The sequence below is a fragment of the Trichomycterus rosablanca genome, chromosome 3 (assembly GCF_030014385.1).
Source record: "Trichomycterus rosablanca isolate fTriRos1 chromosome 3, fTriRos1.hap1, whole genome shotgun sequence".
Lineage (NCBI taxonomy): Eukaryota > Metazoa > Chordata > Actinopteri > Siluriformes > Trichomycteridae > Trichomycterus > Trichomycterus rosablanca.
The window spans coordinates 1038771-1060745 of NC_085990.1; the positions used below are offsets into that span (position 1 = coordinate 1038771).

A 21975-nucleotide genomic window follows, 5' to 3' on the forward strand; every position below is an offset into this window, starting at 1 on the left:
GATTTATTGGTCAGGTGTCCAAATACTTTAGGCCATATAGTATAGTATAGTATAGTATCAATGACTTCAATCAATCTCATTTACAAACTTAAAGTTTATTAAAAAAAAACATCTTTAATTAGTGTCAACATTAAAATGTTGGAATACAAAAAAAAAGAACACTGGCATCACACAGAGTAGAACTGGAATGTGATTGATTGGCAGAAACACGTTTTCATGCATTTTAGAATTTTTGTGCATCTATTTACCTCTATAAAACAGACGGAGCGTTTCAGCTTGACGTGCACGCTAACAAGGCGGCGGGTTATCGTTTAGGTTCGGTCAGTTCATCTTCATTCTTCATTCGTCACGAATCTCACGCGACACAACATACAGGGTTTAGTTTTGTTCGTGTGGCTTTGTTCGAGTAAACATGGTCATTTTATATAATAAAACACTACAGAGCTTATTCAGGTACATAAATAATAAAATAGAATTATTTCATAAATATAGAATTCACCCGGTCACAATGAAACAAACCTGGGGAACTGTGCAACACGAAGCTCATTCTGATCCGTTTCTTTCTCTAATTTAAGTTTACAATCTTACATTCAGTACGTTTCATCCTCTTATTACATCAAATCAGCTAAAAAAAAAAATCACAATTCTGGATTAAAATACGCGGGTTAAAGGTCACGTAGGCACCAAACATCATGCTGAGCGGCAATATAAACTTAACACGTGTAAAAACCTGATTAAACACCATAAATGTATTTTTTTATTTTTTAATAATTAATAAACAAAAACCCTCCAGGGTTCGAATCCCCAGCGGCTGGGCGTCTACATACAGACGTGATTGGGCGTGTCTAAGAAAGCATGGACGAGGCCTCGTAATGGATTGGCGTCCTGACCGGGGTGTGTTCCTGTGTGCGCCCAGTGATTCCGAGAAAACCACACCCACCCCGACCCTGACCGGTGTAAGTGGTGGTAAAAACATGAAAATGAATGAATGAACGACTAATGCGCCACTCGTTCTGCTTGGTAAATTCCACCCGTTGGAGGCACGACATGCACGACAACAGTGAGATTATCTGCTGTTCTGCAGCGCTTTACTGAACATGGCTAATGTCAAGCGGCATTCATGTACACCAGGGGTGTAATCTGAGGTTTGTTACCAGAGCTACACCTCAGCCTGCGTAACGCACCGCTAATCTAGCAGGTTTTCATTCATCAGTAGCCAGTTTGCACCATTTTCGCATTTTTCCTTGTGTAACCTGCACTGTTGGTGATGACGAGAGCGCAACCGAGCCCAAAGAAACCAAAAACGCTTCGATTGAGGCAGGAACGCTGCAGAGACGCTGCGTCCTAATTTTAACCCTCAATCTGACATTCATATGAACTCAAGCGCCTCTGCTGGACAGTTTTGGAACTTACTGGCTGAGGAAAAATATCCATACATCAGACCCTAAAGAGGAGGGCTACAGAACACAGAATTAAAAGCTTAATTGATGTAATAAAATCCTGAACTTCATTTTTCCTGAATCTTCTAAATGAGTCGGCGCTGAGCGACACTCAGAGCTGGACGCTGGTTCTGGTTTTGGTGTGTCGACAGCGTGACGGTTATTAAAATGTAGTCATTAATCAGCGTTTCAGGACCGGACGTTCCATAATAAAGTGGTGGACGTCCTCACGGAAAGTGGCGGCTTTAAACCAATCAAATACGAGGCGTTTCTTTTGACGTGTTCGTCAGCCAACAACAAAAACCGGTCTGTCCACCCCAAAACCGGATGTATGGACATTCTAATTTCAATTAAGGGTACAGGTAATTCTTACCTATTATTAATTATTATTATTATTAACGACCTATAATTAAGGCCATTCTGAACACAGAACTGCTCATTCATTCATTCACCGTCTGTTTTTTACCACCAGCTTATCCTATTTAGAGTGGAGGTGGGTACGATTCACCGAGCGAAAGGTAAAGGTAGGAAACGAAATGCGTCCGGCAGAAAACGGAGATCACTCCCAACGCCGCACGTAATGCACACGGTTACACACGCGTCACGGTATGTGGCGTATTTTACGACAGAATGTTCGGGGCCTCTTTCCAGTGAATCTTACTGTAGCTCCAGTTAACCTGACTGCACGTCTTTGGACTGTGGGAGGAAACCGGAGCTCCTGGAGGAAACCCACGCATACAAGGGAAGAACGTGCAAACTCCACACAGAAAGAACCCACTAGGGAATTGAACCCATCTGAGAATCAAACCCAGGACCTTCTATCTGTGAGGTGACAGTGCTACCCACCAAACCATGTGGCATCTCTGGATTCATCACAGATGTGCACACCTCTGCATTCCAAAAACACTACAATGTAAAAGAACCCGTCCACCCGGCCGCGCCCACCCTGGAGGTTATGAAAGGGCTACGAGGTGCATTCTCTCGCCCCTCAGTTCAAACGTTGGCAGCTCTCGATTGCTGTACAGACCTGGCGTGGCACAGCAGCGCTCGCTCCACCCATACAGACCTCCAGCCCGACCTCAGGAGCATCGGGATCCCCTCGGTGAAGCACGAGGGTCATCCGGCTCTGGATTCTGGACGCGCCCGGCCGGCGCCGATCCCCGGCGGCGTGTCCGCGCCTCACACCACCTCGTCCGACTCCAGGCCGTACTCCTCGTACAGAGCGTCCAGGCTGGCCAGCTGCTTCTCCATGGCGGGCAGGTAGACGGTGAGGTCGCGGTGCATGCCCGTGACGAAGCCGTCCTTCAGCTCGTCGCCCTCGTGGCACACCAGCGCCGCCATGAAGCCGCCGTAGGAGGGCGCGGCCCTCAGAGCCAGCTGGAACGACACGCAGAGGGTGACGGTTCGCTCACGTACGAGCGGAAACTGGGATTTAAACGTTTATATACATGAAGGACTTACTGCAAAGACTCCACGCACGACCCAACCGTGGTACTGGCGTAGTGTTTTACCATACGCGTTATCTGGAAGAAGAAGAACTGGGTTTTAGTTTGGTATCAGAGCACCACAGTAGGGGGCGCCAAAGCAGATCATTCGATTTTCATGGGCTCTGGGGCAGGGGATTCGAATGCCGGCTCTGCCATGCTGCCACCGTCGGGCCCCTGAGCAAATTCCTTAAAGCATTACTTATTTACACGGGGGGAGAACATGCCAACGCCACACAGAAAGTTGATCGAACCCAGGACCTTCTTGCTGTGAGGTGACAGAGCTACCCACCAAGCCACCCCCTTAATTAATTAAAGCATCCAAATGTGTGATATGAACCGTAAACAAACATGTTTAGGTGATTCCAAACTTACTTCCAAAAGTATTGGGACACCCGATCACTTTTAAAACAGAGCGACCTCTGCGTGATCCTTTCATCTACAACAACAGTCGCTCTTCTAAATCTAAGAAGCTTCTCACAAGACTGTGTACGGGAATTTGTGTCCATTTAGTCAAAGAACGACAGCGATTGGCTGATATTGGTCAAAAAGTGGCGCTGTGCAGGACACTGGACTTTATTGAAGTCTTTATAGAGATTGCTTTGAGCAATGGAGCCTTCCCTAAACTGTTCCTGCAATGCTGAAAGCATAGCATCGTGGCAGAAATACACAAATTCAAAACTAACTCAGACGGGGTGTCCCAATACTTTTGTCCACATAGTGAATCTTCCGTTTTAAGAAGCTGTGGGTGCTGCAGGGTTCCTAACACTCACTCAGAGCCGCGTGGACGTCCTGCTCTCCCCCGTCCAGCTCGGACAGGAACTCCTTGAGGAACTTGAGTCCTCGTTTGAGCCACAGCAGCGCCTCGGTGGCCGAGTTCCGCACTCGCGCCACCTCCGTGTGGACCTCGTGCAGCACGATGCTCTGCAGCGTGGGAAAGCCGTCCTCGTCCGACAGCAGCTTCTGCTGAACCTTCTGCTCCAGGACAGATACACCAGGCTCACAGATATTCAGCTATAAGAAGTTCACGGGATTCACGGGAACGTGCATAATTTCACAACAGTCATTAAACTAAACCCATAAACTACACACAGACATGTTAACCTAGAACATCCAGCGACGGTCTCAGAGACTAAAATACTTACATCCACTTACTCCTGCGTCCACAGAACTGGTTTTTAGTTTTCCAAACTCAGCTTACCCGGGTCGTGTTCTTAGCTGCTTTACACTTTACACAACGTTAAATTGCTAAACGCAAACATTAAAGTTTGAACCCTTTTCATTTATTCTGAATAAAGGACGTTTATTGCACAATAAAGTACAAATTTATAAAGAGGAAACGTCGTCCTGGAGAGTCTTGGTGGACGCTAGGGTAGTGAATACTGAGACCAAGACTGAGAAAGGATGATGAGAGACGAGATGCTCGATGCCGAGACGCCAGACTGTCGTTTCCACAATACGGACTCGCCGGAAGTGGTTAAACACGTCATTAAATGAGGAATGCCTGTACACAGCTGTGTAACACCTCAATACAGCGGTACCTTGTAACTCCACGTCCCCTAAACTCGAAATCTTTGAAACTCAACACACCTCTTTGAGAAATTTCTTCCCTTAAACTCGACGTTTGTGCGACAGCCGCTTTGTTCAACCTGCGCTAAAACCTGCTCAGCGTGTGAATCTGAGTTGGAATAAGCGTCAGATCCAGGGTTACAGCTCCACATGTATCTGTGTTTACCTGGATTCTCCTCCCTGTTTCACTTTTAAACTTGTGTTATAGCTCGAGCTTCTGAGAAATGGTGAGAATCAGAATCAGCTTCTCCCAGAGTCTAAAACGCTTCTGGTTCAAAATAAAGCTTAACGTGGTTTAATGTAGTAAAAGAAGGAGACAGGAGCACTAAACTTCTCTTCATTATTACTGCTCATAAGTTCCTCCACTAATCACATTCCTCACTCGCTGTTAAGCTTTGTTCTCGCATGAATGCGCCGGTGCTGAAGGGAATACGGTATTCCAACATCGAGCATCTCCAGCATTAAGAAGCATCAGGAAACAATAAAGAAGTAAAACTAAAGTGCAGCTTTTATTGTATTTTTATTGATGTTTAACTGTTAGTAATTGTATTTCAGTGTGTTTATATTATATTTGTGTTATTTTCAGTGTTAAAGTGTCAAAAACAACCTCATTATTTTACATGAGACTAAAATATCTGCAGCTCCACGGGACCATGGACGCATTAACAGGTTCTCCAAACATCCTCATGGGACAAAATACCTCGGAACTCGACTGACGTCCAGTTTTAAGGTACGGCTGTAACGTGTTTTTGTTTTGTTAATTTCTCCGTTTGCAGGAGAGCTACATGATTAATAGCACTCACCTTAATGTTTCCCACAAAATCCATTTTAACTGGCGCGAAAACGGTCGGTCCCAGTTTGTCTGAGGAGAAGAAAAAGGGCATCATTGCGCTGTTTGGCGTATAAAATGCCAGCATATTTATTTAGGGTTCAGGCTGCCAAAGCGCCCACAGCCGGACAGACCAGGAACGACAGGAACCACCGTTACACCCACAGCAAAGCTTACGGCGAGCGGCAAACACCAGCGTCCGGATAATAGTGAACTTTGGGAATATTCGGGATCAGAAGACGAAGCATGCATGACCCGCTCGCAGTATGTAGACGGCGGCGTGACGGGAACGTGCAGGAAGGAAGAGTAAAGCCAGACATACACCGATCAGCCATAACATTAACACCACCTCCTTGTTTCTACACTCACTGTCCATTTTATCAGCTTCACTTTGTAGTTCTACAATTACTGACTGTAGTCCATCTGTTTCTCTACATGCTTTGTTACCCCCTTTCATCCTGTTCTTTAATGGTCAGGACCCCCACAGGACCCCCACAGAGCAGGTATTATTTAGGTGGTGGATGATTCTCAGCACTGCAGTGACACTGACATGGTGGTGGTGTGTTAGTGTGTGTTGTGCTGGTATGAGTGGATCAGACACAGCAGCGCTGCTGGAGTTTTTAAACACCGTGTCCACTCACCGTCCACTCTATTAGACACTCCTACCTAGTTGGTCCACCTTGTAGATGTAAAGTCAGAGACGATCGCTCATCTATTGCTGCTGTTTGAGTCGCTCATCTTCTAGACCTTCATCAGTGGGCACAGGACGCTGCCCACGGGGTGCTGTCGGCTGGATGTTTTTGGTCGGTGGACGATTCTCGGTCCAGCAGTGACAGCGAGGTGTTTAAAAATCCACTCATACCAGCACAACACACACTAACACACCACCACCATGTCAGTGTCACTGCAGTGCTGAGAATGATCCAGCACCTAAATAATACCTGCTCTGTGCAAGAACAGCATGAAAGGGGGGTAACAAAGCATGCAGAGAAACAGATGGACTACAGTCAGTAATTGTAGAACTACAAAGTGGAGCTGATCAAATGCACAGTGAGTGTAGAAACGAGGAGGTGGTGTTAATGTTGATGTAGGATCACGGGAGGGAAGGACGGTGAGAAGAGAAGAGAGTCCTACCTAATACTGGGACTATAGCATAGCAAGAGTCCAGAAAGGCCCGTGTGGGGATACCGCCGTCCTCCTCCAGTTTAATATCACTAAATCTACAAAAAGGAAACCAGCGCATTAGCGTGAGCTTTAGCATGAAGGAAACGTTTATTTGGTGAACACAAAAAAAAATACAGACACATGAAGCACAATCAAGAAACAAAACAGCAAACGTTTCTTCTAAAGTTCCTCCTAATCTAGTCATATCCGGTTCCCCTGATCGTGCACGGAGAGTCGTGCACTGACCTCCGTTATCCCCCGTCTCTGTGCGGCACCATCGATCAGCCAGCAGAGGGAGTAACTGCACGGCTAGCACGACTGAGACTCGAACTCATGAGCTTGAGACGTCTGTGTGCTGTTTAAATACTCTCGTGGTAATAATTCACAGTACTAGTACACATACAGCGCTGTGAAAAAGTAATTGCCCCCCGCCTTCCTAAACCTAATAACTGCTTGTGCCATCCTTGGCTGTAACGACTGCAGTCGAACGTCCGTGATCCTTGTGACGAGAACTTTGCTCCTCTTCTCGGCAAAATCGTAAAATCCGGCTACGCTGAAGCATGGACTCTCATGACACACGCCCCCTCCCGACACGTGAGCAGTAATCGCACGTCTTTTCACATCTCAGCTCTGTGCACGGAGAGCCACACCCTGGCTCAGCATCATTCGTTGTTCATACAGCCGCCCGGCTGTAATACGCGATACGATGTATTCGAAATCCCAGCTCTGGTGTGCTAGCGTGTGTTCTTACCGCTGCGCCACCTGGGCTGCTAGGATTCGTTTTTTTTTTTTTAAATGGGCTGTCTGACAACGTCACGGTCAGGCGTCCAAATACTTTTTGTACTGCATTGTATTGTATGATCCTGAACACTAATTCCAAACAGTACAATGCCTATAAATATATAAATCTATATATTTTTACATCAATTAACGTGAAGTAATCATAACTACACAGAAAAATATCCGCCGTGTGATCCGTTCTGTAATTCCGTCGCTGTTAAACGCCGTGTCTCATCGGCGGCTCATAGCGGCGGCCGAGCTCCCTCGTACCTGTGGCTCATACTACTGAAGAACGTCTCCACCCGCTCCTCCTCCTCCTCCTCCTCCGGGTTACCCCGGGACTCATGATCATACTGGCTGCAGGCCGGCTGCTCCTGACTCTGGTTCCCATTCGACACGTTCTCCTCTGCTTCTGCTTCATGGTGCTCAGGGCCAGGACCGGAGTGAAGCGTGTTCTGGATGTCTGGGTCATCACGCTCCTTCATCTTAATACTGTTTCCTGTAAAATGTCGAAATTTGTATTTTGTAAATATAAAAAAAACAAAAAAACAATAGAATGTGATGCCTGCAACACAAATGCAAAAAAATTTGGGACAGGGGAAGAATAAGACTATGGATATATTTGGGTTATTTCGCCAAATCAGTGCCATTTCCGTCCCCAGGACATATATACGTATAAATTAGGGATGTCCCGATCACGTTTTTCTGTTCCCGATACCGATCCCGATTATTAATTTTGATCCCGATCCGATACCGAGTCTCAAACCGATACTTGTATTTTCTAGATATTGTCTAGATAAGAACTGGATAATACTGTTCACACAGTGCACACTTCAACTACATCACAGTTATTCACATTAATCCAGTGTACATGTTTAACACCTGAACAGCTCTGCAGTGCTGAAGGGAAAAATGCTGCATCCAAACTATTGGCTTAATGTTTTATATTTTTACAAAATCAATCAAAATGAGTGAGATAATTACAGTTTTACTTACTTAAACTTTACATTCAAAGAGAAAAAAAATCTGTTTAATGCAGTGATGCACTAAACATGAACAGAAATCTGTGTAGCAGCTTAACTTGAATATAAGAAAAAAAGTAAAACCTGAATACCAAAATAAAATGGACAGGCTCTTTTGTTATGAAGGAAAGCCAGTTCTTAAAGTGCTTGTATTGTGACGATGGTTTGATTGACGTTTCTATGCGAAGTGAGTGTGTTTTGACCCTTTGGGGCTTCCATAGTGCATGGAATAGCGTGCTCGGCTCTAGCTGTCGGCTATTCGGTACCGTAACAGAAGAAGTTAATACAGTGTTCTGCTCCCGACAATATGTGAATATAGCGTGTATTTATTTCTTTATTAAACGAGTGCATCCTCGATCCTCGACTCACACACCATATAAACGGTAAAATTCTACAGTAATGAACGCAGCTCTGCTCCCACCGCCTCGTGAAACGCTCACACTGCAGACGTTACACTTCACTGTTGGACTCGTTTCACTTTCCAATTTAAAGTATTTCCACACAGTGGACATGCTGACGTAACACAAAAGATCGGGATTAAGATCGGGTTTAGTAAAGCCGATACCGATCAGTTAAAAAATGCCTTGATCGGCCTTGACATCCCTATTATAAACGTTTATGAAAATTACCTTTAAAATGCATTTTTAATTAAGCAGTGTTCTGCACATTTAATTGCACATTTAGGATAGATCATTTAAAACATTCATAAAAAACCTCCTATAAGACTGAAATCTCTACATGACCACTGAGCCTGTATTAATGATACAGAAAGGCTGAAACCACTTTACTTAAGTACTTAAGGACTCAGAAATGTATGGACACTAGCCAGCATGATTGTGTGCACCAGGTGTGTTGGTTTACCTGTTGGGGGTGCTGGACTGGATGATAGGGGTTCTGCGTCCGGCCCGTACCCCAGATTTTCAGCTACCGAGCTGCTCGCTGACCGTTTCTGTCTGCAAAATCAAAATCAGCTTCTTATGACCTGACCACAAGAGGGCGCTAAGTAAACTACACTATACACTCTATGGATGAAAGTATAGGGAAGCCGCTTCTAATGCAACAGTCGCTAACAGGTGAAATAAATCAATAATATAAAGGAAATTACGTGCTTCAGAGTTTGGAGCAACAGTTTAGGGAAGGTCCTTTCCTGTTTCAGCATGAGCTCAGAACCACTCGACATCGACTGAGCCTTTCTTGACCAACATCAGTGCCCAGCTATATTGACTGACTAAACGGGCACAAATTCACACACACAGACACACTTCAAAGTCTTCCGAGTCTTCATTCTGATCAGGGTTGCAGTGGGTCCAGTTTCCTCAGGATCACCAGGTGCGATGCGGTAACACACCCCGAAAAGGTCGCCAATCTGCCCCCCCTAACATAGCCGCCCAACCGGCTGACAGCACTGCTGGGGATTCGGACCCTGGATCCTAACTAGCATAAGGCACCACGGCGCCACCTAGAGTGCGCCTACAGATATATTCACAACAAATGAAAACTCACTTTTCCTCTTGATGATGAGTTCTTTGATCATGAGCTTTGATCTGCAGGAAACAAAGAAAACAAAATAAAGATCAAAGACAAGTTTTGCTTTCCCCCCCCAATTTAGTCATATCCAATTCCCTGACTGTATTCTACTGCTGCAGACCTCCACTCCTGACCGAGGAGGATCATGACTGACACACGCCCCCTCCGACACATGTGCAGCACCGACCGCTTCTTTTCACCTGCACCAGACGGGTTCATACGGAGATCCGTATCGCGCACGGAGAGTCACGCACCGATCTCCGTTATCCCCCGTCTCATTGTGCAGCGCCATCGAGCAGCCAGCAGAGGGCGTAACTGCAGAGGAATCCCTATATACCTTCTGAGCTCTGATGCCAGCGGAGGACGGCGACCTCGGCGCGCCGTTTCCCTGCAGGTCCGGATTGAAGGTCCGGCTGGCGATCTGCATGCATTCCTCCAGCGTCGTCAGGAACGTGGTGCACGTGGACTTCACCATGTTTCCACCGTCGTCCCCCGGCTGAACCTCACACAGAAGAGAAGAGACGACTTAATGAAACGTTTCGGGACGCACGGGTACGCTAGTGCACGTGGGTATCGGCGTAATCAGTGGGCACTATAGGGCTCACAGAACTCACCTGTTCAGCGCCCCCCTCGGGCCGGGGGTTCTCCTTGAGTTTGTTCACTTGCTCCATGAGGAGGTCACAGTACAGCCTCAACTCGGACATTTTGGTCTTTAGGGTCTCCGTGTTCTCCTGGAATTCTGAGCAGCCGGTAAACACAGAGAAACGATCAAAATGATGTTTGTTTACCTGCCGTTCAGCACTGAATCCAGTAACACACACACTTCACTACTCAGAATGTGTTTGGGTCGAATCTCAAGCACCTCTGTTTCATTTGTACGAGGTTTCTAAGCTGTGTATGAGTAACAGGACTGAGTTTTTAAACCTTGGATTAGTAAATACATGATATATAGGAGCATGGAGAACATGCTAAAGCACCAGAACACTGTGTACAGTCTAGTGATTTATCACAAGGCGTTCTTATCCACGATTTTCCTGAACTTTGACCTTTCCCGTGATTCGTAGCTGAAGCCGGTTTTTGACTTCCAGTTACAGTGTTTACGTTCTTAACGACAGAAGTAGTGGTCATTCGTAACGCTGAGGGTAAACATCAGGCGTGGGTAACGCCGAGGGTAAACATCAGGCGTGGGTAACGCCGAGGGTAAACATCAGGCGTGGGTAACGCCGAGGGTAAACATCAGGCGTGGGTAACGCCGAGGGTAAACATCAGGCGTGGGTAACGCCGAGGGTAAACATCAGGCGTGGGTAACGCCGAGGGTAAACATCAGGCGTGGGTATTGCCGAGGGTAAACATCAGGCGTGGGTAACGCCGAGGGTAAACATCAGGCGTGGGTAACGCCGAGGGTAAACATCAGGCGTGGGTAACGCCGAGGGTAAACATCAGGCGTGGGTAACGCCGAGGGTAAACATCAGGCGTGGGTAACGCCGAGGGTAAACATCAGGCGTGGGTAACGCCGAGGGTAAACATCAGGCGTGGGTAACGCCGAGGGTAAACATCAGGCGTGGGTAACGCCGAGGGTAAACATCAGGCGTGGGTAACGCTGAGTAGTGGAGACGGTGGGTTGCTCGTGCATTGCAGGGTTAGGGAAGTTGTGGAAGGTAGGGATGAGTCTAGGAATATTCTAATTGCTGTGAAACACTGGAAATAATAAACAATGTATAACGACTGATTTGTTGATTGTTTTTACTTCTATAACAGTGTATACTCATATTGGTTCATGAGTGGATGTAAAGCAGGAAAGGGGAGCTGAAGGGACAGAATAAAACGCGTTGCGCTGTTTAATTGACTAAAACAATAAACTGGGAAAAGCAAACAGGGTATTTACACCCGCTCGGTGTTCACTTGCACAAGCCGTGTCTGTCTGGGTGTCGGGATTTAAATGTTATTCGTCCAATTTCTGCAACGCTCTCTAAAAGTGAAATGAGCAAACATATATCCTCTTTGGAGGATATTTCAGTTTTAAAGCTGCAAGCCACGCTAGTTTCCTTTCCTTCTTTGTTGGCATGGAATGTACCGCGTAAGGCGCAGGGCACGAACAGCGTTTACGAATCCGCTGGTGTTCAAAGCGCGTACTTTCCAACAACAGCTTCAATTTTTTTTAGTCGTTGTGGCACCCGAGAGCGGCACGTCGAGCCCGAGCTCATATTTAAACCATGCAGTCCTTACCAAAAGTAGTTTAATTCTTCTCATTAGAAATGTTGTAGTTAGTACTACAGCACATCTAACACGTCCGGATAAAAAAAAAAACCAGCAAACGGAAATAGGGAGGCGTCATTGGGTTGCCTGGAAAATCGTGGATTATATAAAAATAAATACAATTGTGGGTAACAGGAATGAACGTGGAGACGAATCTTCTCAGTCAGAGTTACAAAATAATCAAACATACAGGAGAAAAAAGGGAGAACCTACTAATGCTCCTCCCATGAGCTTCAGTAGATACAGATGATGAACATTTCTGATATAAATGTGAGCTGATTGATGAGAATATTCTGACATGTTTATGATCAGGAGGATGAGTATGTGAGGGTAACAGGACTGAGGGGATTTGAACCACATTATTCTACATTTCTGATATAAAATAAAGATTAAAAACATGGATGTGATCTGGAGTCACCGAACGCTGCAGGATAAAAGCATTTCTGACTGATTTTACTCTGATATTTCATTCTAAAGTGTCGGGTTAGAGAGAGGGGACGTGAACTAATACTATTATTCAGTCTTATAGGGGGGTTTTATTAATATTTTAATTTATAGATCCTAAATGTGCAGGTAGATGAATGTGCAGGACACTTTACTCAATTAAAAATGCATTTAAAGTTCATTTTCATCTACATTTATACACATAATGTCCTGGGGCCAGAAATGGCACAACAACTTACCACAGGAGGTGTAACTCTTACCCTTCTCTCTCTTGGTCCTGTTGTCGGTCAGACAGGCTTTCGCTGTCCCTAAAGCGACCAGCCATTTCTGTCTCTCTGCTGCGTTGATGGCCCTGAGGTAGAAGAACTGCTCTCCTGGTATGATCAGATCCACCCTCGTGAAGTCTGTCAGGTGCACTGTGAACACAAAGTCGTGAAGGGTTACACGTTGGTCCTAGAGGTGACGAGACACCCGGTACTACCCAAAACCCTTCGTTAGGAGATTCATGATCTAAATTCATGATTGATACGTGTGTCCATTCATTGTTTACTTTATAAACTGTCTACCATAGAGATGAACTATATAGGTATACAATTACTAACTGTAGCCCATCTGTTGCACTGTACACAGTGTCAATCAAAAGGAGCGGGACTCTCACTGGCCGGATGATGTTTGGGTGGTGGGTCCTCCTCAGCAGTAATAACATGGTAATAACATGATGGTAATACCACGGTAGTGTGTGTTGTTACGGGATTAGTGTAGCAGGTGCAGCAGTGTTGTTATTATTAAGGTCTACACTAAGGACACACACTTTTGAAGGTTCCAGATTGATGATTACCTTGTATCTCACACACAGCGATCTTGATGCTGCCCTTACACCCTTTCCAGGCGTCTTCTTGTGAATCGTAATATGAAAGCGTCCCTCCACTCAGCACAAACCAGCGAGGCTGCCAACCTGCACAGGATTAAATCATTCAGATTCTGACCGTGTTAATGCAGCTGATTAAAATAACCTCGTTTATAGACGTTATTTTATCTACATACAGGTCAGATCTATCAGCAGCTCTTAGTAATAAATAATAAATCAGCTCAGAAAAATAATGATGATAATTCAAATCAATGTTTGGCACATACACTTAGTCACTGGCAGTGAAATGCAATACAATATTGGACAAAAAATATAATTATATTAAAAATAGTAATGTAAAAAGTGTAGAAAATAAGAACATTTAAAATTAAAATAGAAACTTAAAATATAATTAAAAAATACAAGCAAATTAAAGTCAACCAAATGTGCATAAGTGACAAAGTTTAGAATAGAATAGAATCTTTATTGTCACTATACACGAGTACAATGTAATTTCTAAAATGAAATAATAATAATAACAATAACAATAATAAAAATAATAATAATAATAATAATAATAATAACAATAATAAAAATAATAATAATAATAAAAATAACAATAATAAAAATAACAACAATAATAAAAATAATAATAGTAACAATAAAAATAATAATAATAATACAAATAATAACAATAATAATAATAACAATAATAAAAATAATAATAACAACAACAATAAAAATAATAATAATAAAAATTACAATAGTAACAATAAAAAAAAAAATAATAATAAAAATAATAACAATAATAATAATAATAATAACAATAAAAAATAATAACAACAAAAATAATAATAACAATAATAATAATAACAGTAATAAAAAATAATAACAATCAAAATCATAATAACAGCAAAAATAAAAATAATAATAACAATAATAATAATAATAATAACAATAATAACAATAACAATAATAATAATAACAACAATAAAAATAATAATGATAATACTACTACTACTACTACTAATAATAATAATAATAATAACAATAATCATCTGCGTACCAATGAAAACAAATTTTAGAAGTGGAAGCACATTCCTTAATCAGCAAAGGTCTCAGGATTGATCCTTGAGGAACTCCACAGGTATGTGCGTGAAGTTTTGAAGCAAAGTTGCCCAGTGTGACGCAGCAGTCGTCACAATCACTTAAATAGATCAGAAACCAGTCTGACCCGACCACTGAGACCCGCCCAGATTTAAAGCTGATGTTGTTCTGGAATTTGCTGAGATTCCAGGTCAAGGTTCAAAGTGACTGCTTGACTTTAAAGGGTTCATTTAGCTTTTTTTTAGACCAAAAACATCTAACTGGAGGGAGAAAGTTTGCACACAGGGTCCAATAAATGAAATAATGTTGTTTAAAATATGGTGTAGTGTTTTAGTCTGGTGGGTTTTGTGTCATTTAATGATTTATAGTCACTTATATACATACATATATATATATATCAGAATGACACCTAAACTTCATTTATAATCGTTTTTACATAAATAAACCTGTTGTACATTATAATCCATGTTTGTTTTACTGTTTCAGTCGAAATTCAAGTCTAAATGTTAAAGTTGAGCTGTGCGGAACACTGTTAACTACATGTATTCGTCCAAATTGTATTGGTTAGGTAGTAAACCATAGATAACTAGCTCCCCACATATAAAACCAAGCTACTTAGAGTAAATACGGAGTTATAGAAACCTGTACAATAACTAATAACTAATAATTATGACCTAACTGTGAAGCTAAGCTATTACACAACCCACAGTCCCACTATGCAAACGCAAGATTAGCATTAGCATGTTCGCTCAAAAGCAACAAAATACTACATTTCTACTCGCATTTCCATTCTGACATTAGTTCTACTGTACGTACCGCTTATATAATTGGTCCATTTATAAAGAACTCCCTCCATGCCGGCTGCTTTCTTCACAATTCATTACTTGTTCGCTTCGCTTCGGAGCGATTAGCGTCGGCTACGTAAAGTGCGTACAGTGACACACGTAGCACATGCGCTGAACGGCAGAGTACGAGCACAACGAGCGTAGAATGGTACGAGAATCCGGAGTCACGTGATCACAGCGGACTCGCTGGATATTAATAGACGGCGTGAAACGGTTGACCAATGAGCGCTCCCTATTCCCTTCTGAGGCGGGCTCTCTAGAGAATTCGACCAATAGCAGTGAAGGAAACGGGTTCGCTGTTTTAGGGAGAATTCGGGACACGGGGGTGCAGGAAAAGTTGGATGCCACGTAGTCCGGCTGATCGCAGCGATCGTTTGCATGTAATCAGTTCTTTTTGTGCAGATAATAATCATTTATTATCGTGCCTGACATTACAATGATAGCAGAGCTGTGCTTGTGTTTGATCTCATCACTGATTTTATGCATGGATGGAGGAAAACTTCCAGAGCCAGAGGTGACCACTGAGGTCCTGCACAAACCCTTTCTGTGCCACCGCAAAACCAAGTATGGGGACATGCTGCTGGTGCATTACGATGGATTTCTGGAGAGTAACGGGACCATGTTCCATTCCAGGTAATTTACACATGCATGTCTGTTTTACCTCTGATTTATCCTGGGAAGGGTCACGAAGGGTCGAAACACCCCGGACAGGTCACCAGTCCATCTCAGGGCACACACACTCATACCTAGGAGGACTTTAGTATCTCTAATTTACCTGGCTGTACATCTTTGTACTGTGGGAGGAAACCGGAGCACCTGGAGGAAACCCACACAGACACTTAAAGAACTCCACACAGAAAGGATGCAGACCGTTCTTGCTGTGAGGCGACAGTGCTACCCACCAAACCGATCCTGGTAAGGGTCATGAAGGGTCGAATTCACTGGGTGAAAGGTGGGAAACACCCAGGACAGGTCGCCAGTCCATCACAGGGCACACACACTTATATCTAGGAGGACTTTTATGACTCTTACCAGGATCGGTTTGGTGGGTAGCACTGTCGCCTCACGGCAAGAACATGGGTTCGATTACCAGGTGGAGCGGTCTGGATCCTTTCTGTGTGGAGTTTGCATGTTCTTACTGTGTCGGTGTGGGTTTCCTCCGGGTGCTCCGGTTTCCTCCCACAGTCCGAAGACATACAGCCAGGTAAATTAGAGATACTAAAGTCTTCCTAGGTATAAATGTGTGTGCCCTGCGATGGACTGGTGACCCGTCCTGGGTGTTTCCCACCTTTTGCCCAGTGAATTCGACCCTTCATGACCCTTACCAGGATCGGTTTGGTGGGTAGCACTGTCGCCTCACAGCAAGAACATGGGTTCGATTCCCAGGTGGAGAGATCTGGATCCACTGGAGATACTAAGGTACCCCTAGGTATGAGTGTGTGTGTGTATGTGTGTGTGTGTCTGTCACAGGGCGAAAGGTGGGAAACACCCAGGACAGGTCGCCAGTCCATCACAGGGCGCGCACACACACACACACACACACACTTATACCTAGGGGTACCTTAGTATCTCCAATAAATCCAGATCTCTCCACCTGGGAATCGAACCCAGGACCTTCTTGCTGTGCCGCCCTATGCGAAAAAAAAAAGATTATATTTACCACACGAGCTGAATCGAGAAGCTAAAGCAAAGAAACTTGTTCTGGATGGGCTGTGAAAGTTGGTCAAAGTTCGGTCTGTTGGTCAAGTTACTGGACTAGTAATCGAGGTCCAGTACAAAAGGTCAGTGGTTCAAGCCCCACCAATTCCAGGTTAGACAGTATACCTTCACAGTACAGTCTGAGCAATTGAGGGTTAAGAGCCTTGCTCACAGCAGCAACCTGGTGTTGATGGGGCTTGAACCAGCAACCTTGTGATTACTAGCTGAGTACCTTAACTGTTAGACTACAACTGCCTAAAGTACTGAAAGTCGCTTTGGATAAAAGCGTATATTAACTCGCGCAATCGCAAGCCGTAGCACAGTGGTTGAGGTACTGGACTAGTAATCAGAAGGTCGCTGGTTCAAGCCCCACCAATTCCAGGTTGCCACTGTTGGGCCCTTGAGCAAGGCCCTTAACCCTCAATTGCTCAGACTGTATACTGTCACAGTACTGTAAGTCGTTCTGGATAAAAGAGTCTGCTAAATGTGCTGTATGTGTAGATATAGTACTACTGTACCTGATAAACCTGGACCTGCTCTCTGTACGTGTGTTCTTTACGTTAAAGCCGCCAGCACGGAGATAAACACCCAGTGTGGTTCACGCTGGGGATCCGGGAGGTCATCAAGGGATGGGACAAGGGCCTCCAGAACATGTGTACAGGAGAGAAACGGAAACTAACCATCCCATCGTCTCTGGCGTACGGCAAAGAGGGCAAAGGTGTGCGTCTAAATAACAGACGTGTAAATATACTGTGTGTGTATGCAGCGTTTCTGATCTCAGTTCTGTCCTCTGTCCTCTGTGCTTTAGGTCAAATCCCACCAGACAGCACCCTGGTGTTTAAAATCGAGCTGATGGAGATCAGGAACGGGCCCCGGTCACACGAGTCGTTTCAGGAGATGGATCTCAACGATGACTGGAAACTCTCCAGAGCTGAGGTGCCTCATATTATTATTCTTACAGGATTTTCTTTTACTACAGTGAACAAGCGAACGATGCTTATTTATTAAATAAAGCAGCACAGGAACGGGGAAAAATTATTCTAAATTACCTTTTATATCAAGATGATGTTTATTTGTGCAATAATTATTATTATTATTATTTTTCTCTTCTGTGATACGGTTACGCTGTTCTGCTTTGCACTATTCACTATTTTTGAACAGCCTAATATTCATTTTTCTTAATTTTCTGTAAAGGATTAACACAAACTGGCTAAATTTTGTTAATGTTTTGATTTAGAATTGAAAGTGGAGTATTTTCAGTGCATTTGCATTCATGGAAATAAAAGTTATTATAATGATTTTGTGCTTTATTCACTTTTTTAAAATCACTGCTATTTTTTTGAACACTACTGTATATCTATATCACAATGTAAATACTCAATATTTCTTCAATTATTTAGCTTATTTTGTGGTGCACAGTATCATATAAAAATTTGTAAAATATATTTTTAATATTTTGTATCTTATTTTTATTTTATTATTGCTGCTGCTCACTGAGAGAGAACAAAGTTCCGTTCTATAACTACAATGACAATAAAGTTTCCCTTCCCATTTCCCTTCCCCCTTCCCTTTTACCCTTTCCTTTTCCCCTTTCCCCCTCTCCTTTTCCCTCTTCCCTTCCCATTTCCCTTGCCTTTTCCTTTCTCGTTTCCCTTTCCTTTCCCCTTCTCCTTTTCCCTTCCCATCTCCCTTTTCCCTTCATTTTCCCCCTTTCCATTTTCCCTTTCCCCCTGTCCTTTTTCCTCTTCCCATTTCCCTTCTTTTTCCTTTTCATTCCCCCCCCCCCTTTTTCTTCCCCCCTTCCCTTGTCCCTTGCCTTTTCCTTTCCTCTTTCCCTTTCCCCCTCTCTAGCCACTGATTGCTTCAGGACTAAAATACTTGTTTTGGAGCTGAAGTTGTTTCAATACTTACCGTGAGCTCTCGGGTTGCTAAACGGTGGTCTGCACTCCACTAGATGCAGAAAGCCTGAATAAATTCAACTTTATGTGAACACTCCTACATATGAAGTTTCCCACAACCTTAAGATAAAAGCCAGAAACATCGAAAACAACGTGTGCATCCTATTTCTCAGGGACCGGCACTGAGAGCGCACCTAGAAGTAACCTCCCACTGTTTCAGCCACCTAGTCCATCCATATAGAAAAATAAAGAGACTGATGTGGCGGAGGAGTTGAGACTGTTCTTGCTGTGAATAGGTCACCTAGAAGTGAAGAAATGGAACGAAAACTTTTGTTAGTGATGGTGTTTCTGTGCCGGTACATTTATTGCTTTTATAGTTTCATATGTGATTTTAAGCTTTAAATTGTATCAAAAAGGTTTAAATAAGCAAATTATTTAGGGGTCTGGAACAAATACATGCATTGTGTGAAAATTTATGCAATTTGAACAGCAACCTGTAACGAATCATGGAAGAACAGCGAGCATCCAGTGTGTTTACATTATTTGTATATAATATATACAGATGATATATTATAAAAAGCAAGCAAAATGCACTGCTGCAGAGCCTGACGCTACATCTTACTGGTAATTAAGTACCACAGTCAGTACTCGGAGCTTCATGGACTCTTCTGATCATTAACCAGGGATTATTCTTCGTCTCAGGTGAAAGAGTACCTGCGGAAGGAGTTTGAGAGACACGGATACCCCGCCAACGACACTCATCATGAAACCATGGTGGAGGACATCTTCAAAACGGAGGATGAGGATGAGGACGGCTTCATCTCGGCTCGGGAGTTCACTTACAAACACGACGAACTATAAAATAATCCTTCTGATTTATTTTCTGAACCCTGAGGTTTAACAGGTTTAACAGGAACGAGTGTTTGTAAGGAATCATCATGAACTGGGATAGAAGCAGCCGGGCGCTCGGGTCTGCTGTAAGATGTTTAATCTTTATGAAGATAGCGTAGCTGTTTTACGTTTTCTTTTATTTGGACTTAATGTTGCTGTTTTGCCTCCGTTTGCTGTGAAGAACGATGTGCCTTTTCATCTAGAGTCACTTTAGGATGAAACTCTCTGACTCTGGGATTTTTTTTATCGTATGGTCCATAACGGGCCAAAATCCGCTGTCGTAAGCCACAAATGTGCAGGAACTATAAATCTATAGTATAGAAGTAAGGGCCACGCCTTAATGTCTTGAGGGCCTTTCAGATCTAGAACTTGTAATGAATTTTTCTGGGTGTTTTGTAATGTTCCACTGTGTAAACATAAGCAGTCCTGCTAATTTGCTCTGTTATATGCTGATAAGTGGAATTAAAGAATGCAATCTACTTATTTACGTGTTTATTTATTTACGTGCTTGTATCTCTCCTCAATTGCTGCAGACCTCCATGTCTGACCGCTTCTTTTCACCTGCACGAAGCTGGTTCACACAGTGATCAGGATCATGTACAAGTATCAGAGTCAGGCACTGCTCTCCATTATTCATAATCTATGTGTGACGCCTCGACAAACCAGCAGAGGCCGCCAGTGCAGCAGTGATAAGGAATCCCTCCAGACTGGCAGACTTTAGACGATCATGTCTGTGTGCAGGCGCCCGGTGGGCCGGCAGCTGAGCTGAGATTCGAACTTGCGAGTTAAATATGTGAGTGAGTGAATCCGTGAGTGAAAATGTAAATACATGTGAGTGAATGTAGGTAAATATGTGAATGAGTGAATGTAAATGTGAGTGAAAATGAATGAATGTAAATATGTGAGTGTGTTATTAAATATGAGTGACTGAGTGAACATGAGATCCCAGCTAAACCACTGAGTCCAGGAACACAGGGTTCGTTGTAGGAAATCAGATTGACCAGTTTTGACCAGACAAGCCACCTACTGCATGTTAGTGGAGGTGTGTCTGTACAGTAAATCCGCTAGATGGCGCAGTGGTAGCAGGTTAGAAACAAGGTCGGGCTCTTAAACTGCTTCACCTCGACGCCAGTGTAGGGTTGGGCATCGTTCTGCTCATATGGACATGGAGTACCCGAGAAAAACCGTCGCCTTGACCGCGTGTGTCTCCAAAATTACAAAATAAGCCTCGATGCATCGATGGTACCTTCATATATATGCAGATCACCCATGCTGTGGGCACCGATGCACCCAAATGCCATCACAGATGCTGATCTTGGGCTTTTCATGGGTAACCGTCTGTTTTTTTAATTTTCATCCTTAGCACATAGAATTTTAAGTGAGTTTTTCTAGGACGACTATATTTCGGTTTTCAAAAGAGGACACTTGGTGCTGGATGGTGGGGGGGGGGGGGTGGATTGGCAAAGTAATTTCATGTAATTAGTGGCACCTTGGCAATGTGTATAAAGTTTGGTTTGAAATGTTTGACAAATGCATCAGTAACATTTGTGGTCACTTGGAAATTCGACGCAAGAAGAAAAGAGGACATGTCTGGGGAAAACGAGGGCGTATGGTCATTCGAGTTTTTCCCACGTTGGCATTTTCTCCCATTTTCTCCCGATTTATGGTAGTCAGTTTGTCTTCCGCTACTGGTGGATCCCTGATGGCAGTCGAGGTGGGTATATTCCTGCTCACGCCTCCTCCAACCCACGCACAGCCCTTAGCGGAACCTTAGCGAAATATAATTATCTTAATATAAGGCTTCCTCTTTTGTATTACAGTTCCAGACTGCATTATCGATGCAGCGGCGGACCGTGTTAATTGACAATACCTTTCCAAAGAATTGTAATATGTATAAATAAAAGGTATTTTATTTTGTTTAGATGATACCACTGCAGGTCGACGCCTCGGTTACACAGAAAGGAATAAAAATTCTCGACTATTTAAATACTTTAAATACGTTCTTTTAATTAAACATCGAGCATTCATATCGTGACCTTTACAGAACGTTTCACACACACCAGTTCTCACAAACCAGTTACTAAAACAAGATTAAGTTGAACTTGTGAATCAGGATTAACTCGCCTGGGTTTCACCTGCATTCAGTTTATTAAAGGCTGCATTCCATACACGACA

The 21975-nt window shown here is 43.6% G+C and overlaps 2 protein-coding genes across 3 annotated transcripts; one reads left to right on the forward strand and one right to left on the reverse strand.

Annotated features, from left to right (window-relative positions):
- Positions 1–748: 748 nt before the first annotated feature.
- plekha8 (pleckstrin homology domain containing, family A (phosphoinositide binding specific) member 8) lies at positions 749–15389 on the reverse strand. Of its 2 annotated transcripts, none has more exons than XM_062992374.1 (13): positions 15285–15389; positions 13353–13469; positions 12775–12930; positions 10429–10553; positions 10152–10310; positions 9791–9831; positions 9149–9240; positions 7536–7764; positions 6456–6541; positions 5296–5354; positions 3697–3898; positions 2901–2962; positions 749–2816 (listed from the first exon to the last, which is right to left on the reverse strand). In XM_062992374.1, the coding sequence occupies exons 1-13, from the start codon at positions 15322–15324 to the stop codon at positions 2619–2621; spliced, it is 1566 nt and encodes a 521-aa protein (XP_062848444.1). In that variant the 5' UTR covers positions 15325–15389; the 3' UTR covers positions 749–2618. The 2 variants fall into 2 exon arrangements, with proteins under 2 accessions (XP_062848444.1, XP_062848443.1); XM_062992373.1 differs by having other exon boundaries at positions 10152–10316.
- Positions 15390–15614: 225 nt separating this feature from the next.
- On the forward strand, positions 15615–20283 carry fkbp14 (FKBP prolyl isomerase 14). Its single transcript, XM_062992375.1, has 4 exons — positions 15615–15946; positions 17578–17729; positions 17820–17947; positions 19612–20283. The coding sequence occupies exons 1-4, from the start codon at positions 15750–15752 to the stop codon at positions 19768–19770; spliced, it is 636 nt and encodes a 211-aa protein (XP_062848445.1). The 5' UTR covers positions 15615–15749; the 3' UTR covers positions 19771–20283.
- Positions 20284–21975: the final 1692 nt, after the last annotated feature.

Excerpts from the sequence above, each read along its gene's own strand:
- plekha8 (XM_062992373.1), bottom strand. The coding sequence starts at position 15,324 with ATGGAGGGAGTTCTTTATAAATGGACCAATTATATAAGCG. Across the intron at positions 7,765-9,148 it reads CAGTCCAGCACCCCCAACAG|GAAACAGTATTAAGATGAAG; the intron begins GTAAACCAACAC and ends GACATTTTACAG. Across the intron at positions 5,355-6,455 it reads TGCTATAGTCCCAGTATTAG|ACAAACTGGGACCGACCGTT; the intron begins GTAGGACTCTCT and ends TCTTCTCCTCAG.
- fkbp14 (XM_062992375.1), top strand. The coding sequence starts at position 15,750 with ATGATAGCAGAGCTGTGCTTGTGTTTGATCTCATCACTGATTTTATGC. Across the intron at positions 17,730-17,819 it reads GTACGGCAAAGAGGGCAAAG|GTCAAATCCCACCAGACAGC; the intron begins GTGTGCGTCTAA and ends TCTGTGCTTTAG. Across the intron at positions 17,948-19,611 it reads GGAAACTCTCCAGAGCTGAG|GTGAAAGAGTACCTGCGGAA; the intron begins GTGCCTCATATT and ends TCTTCGTCTCAG.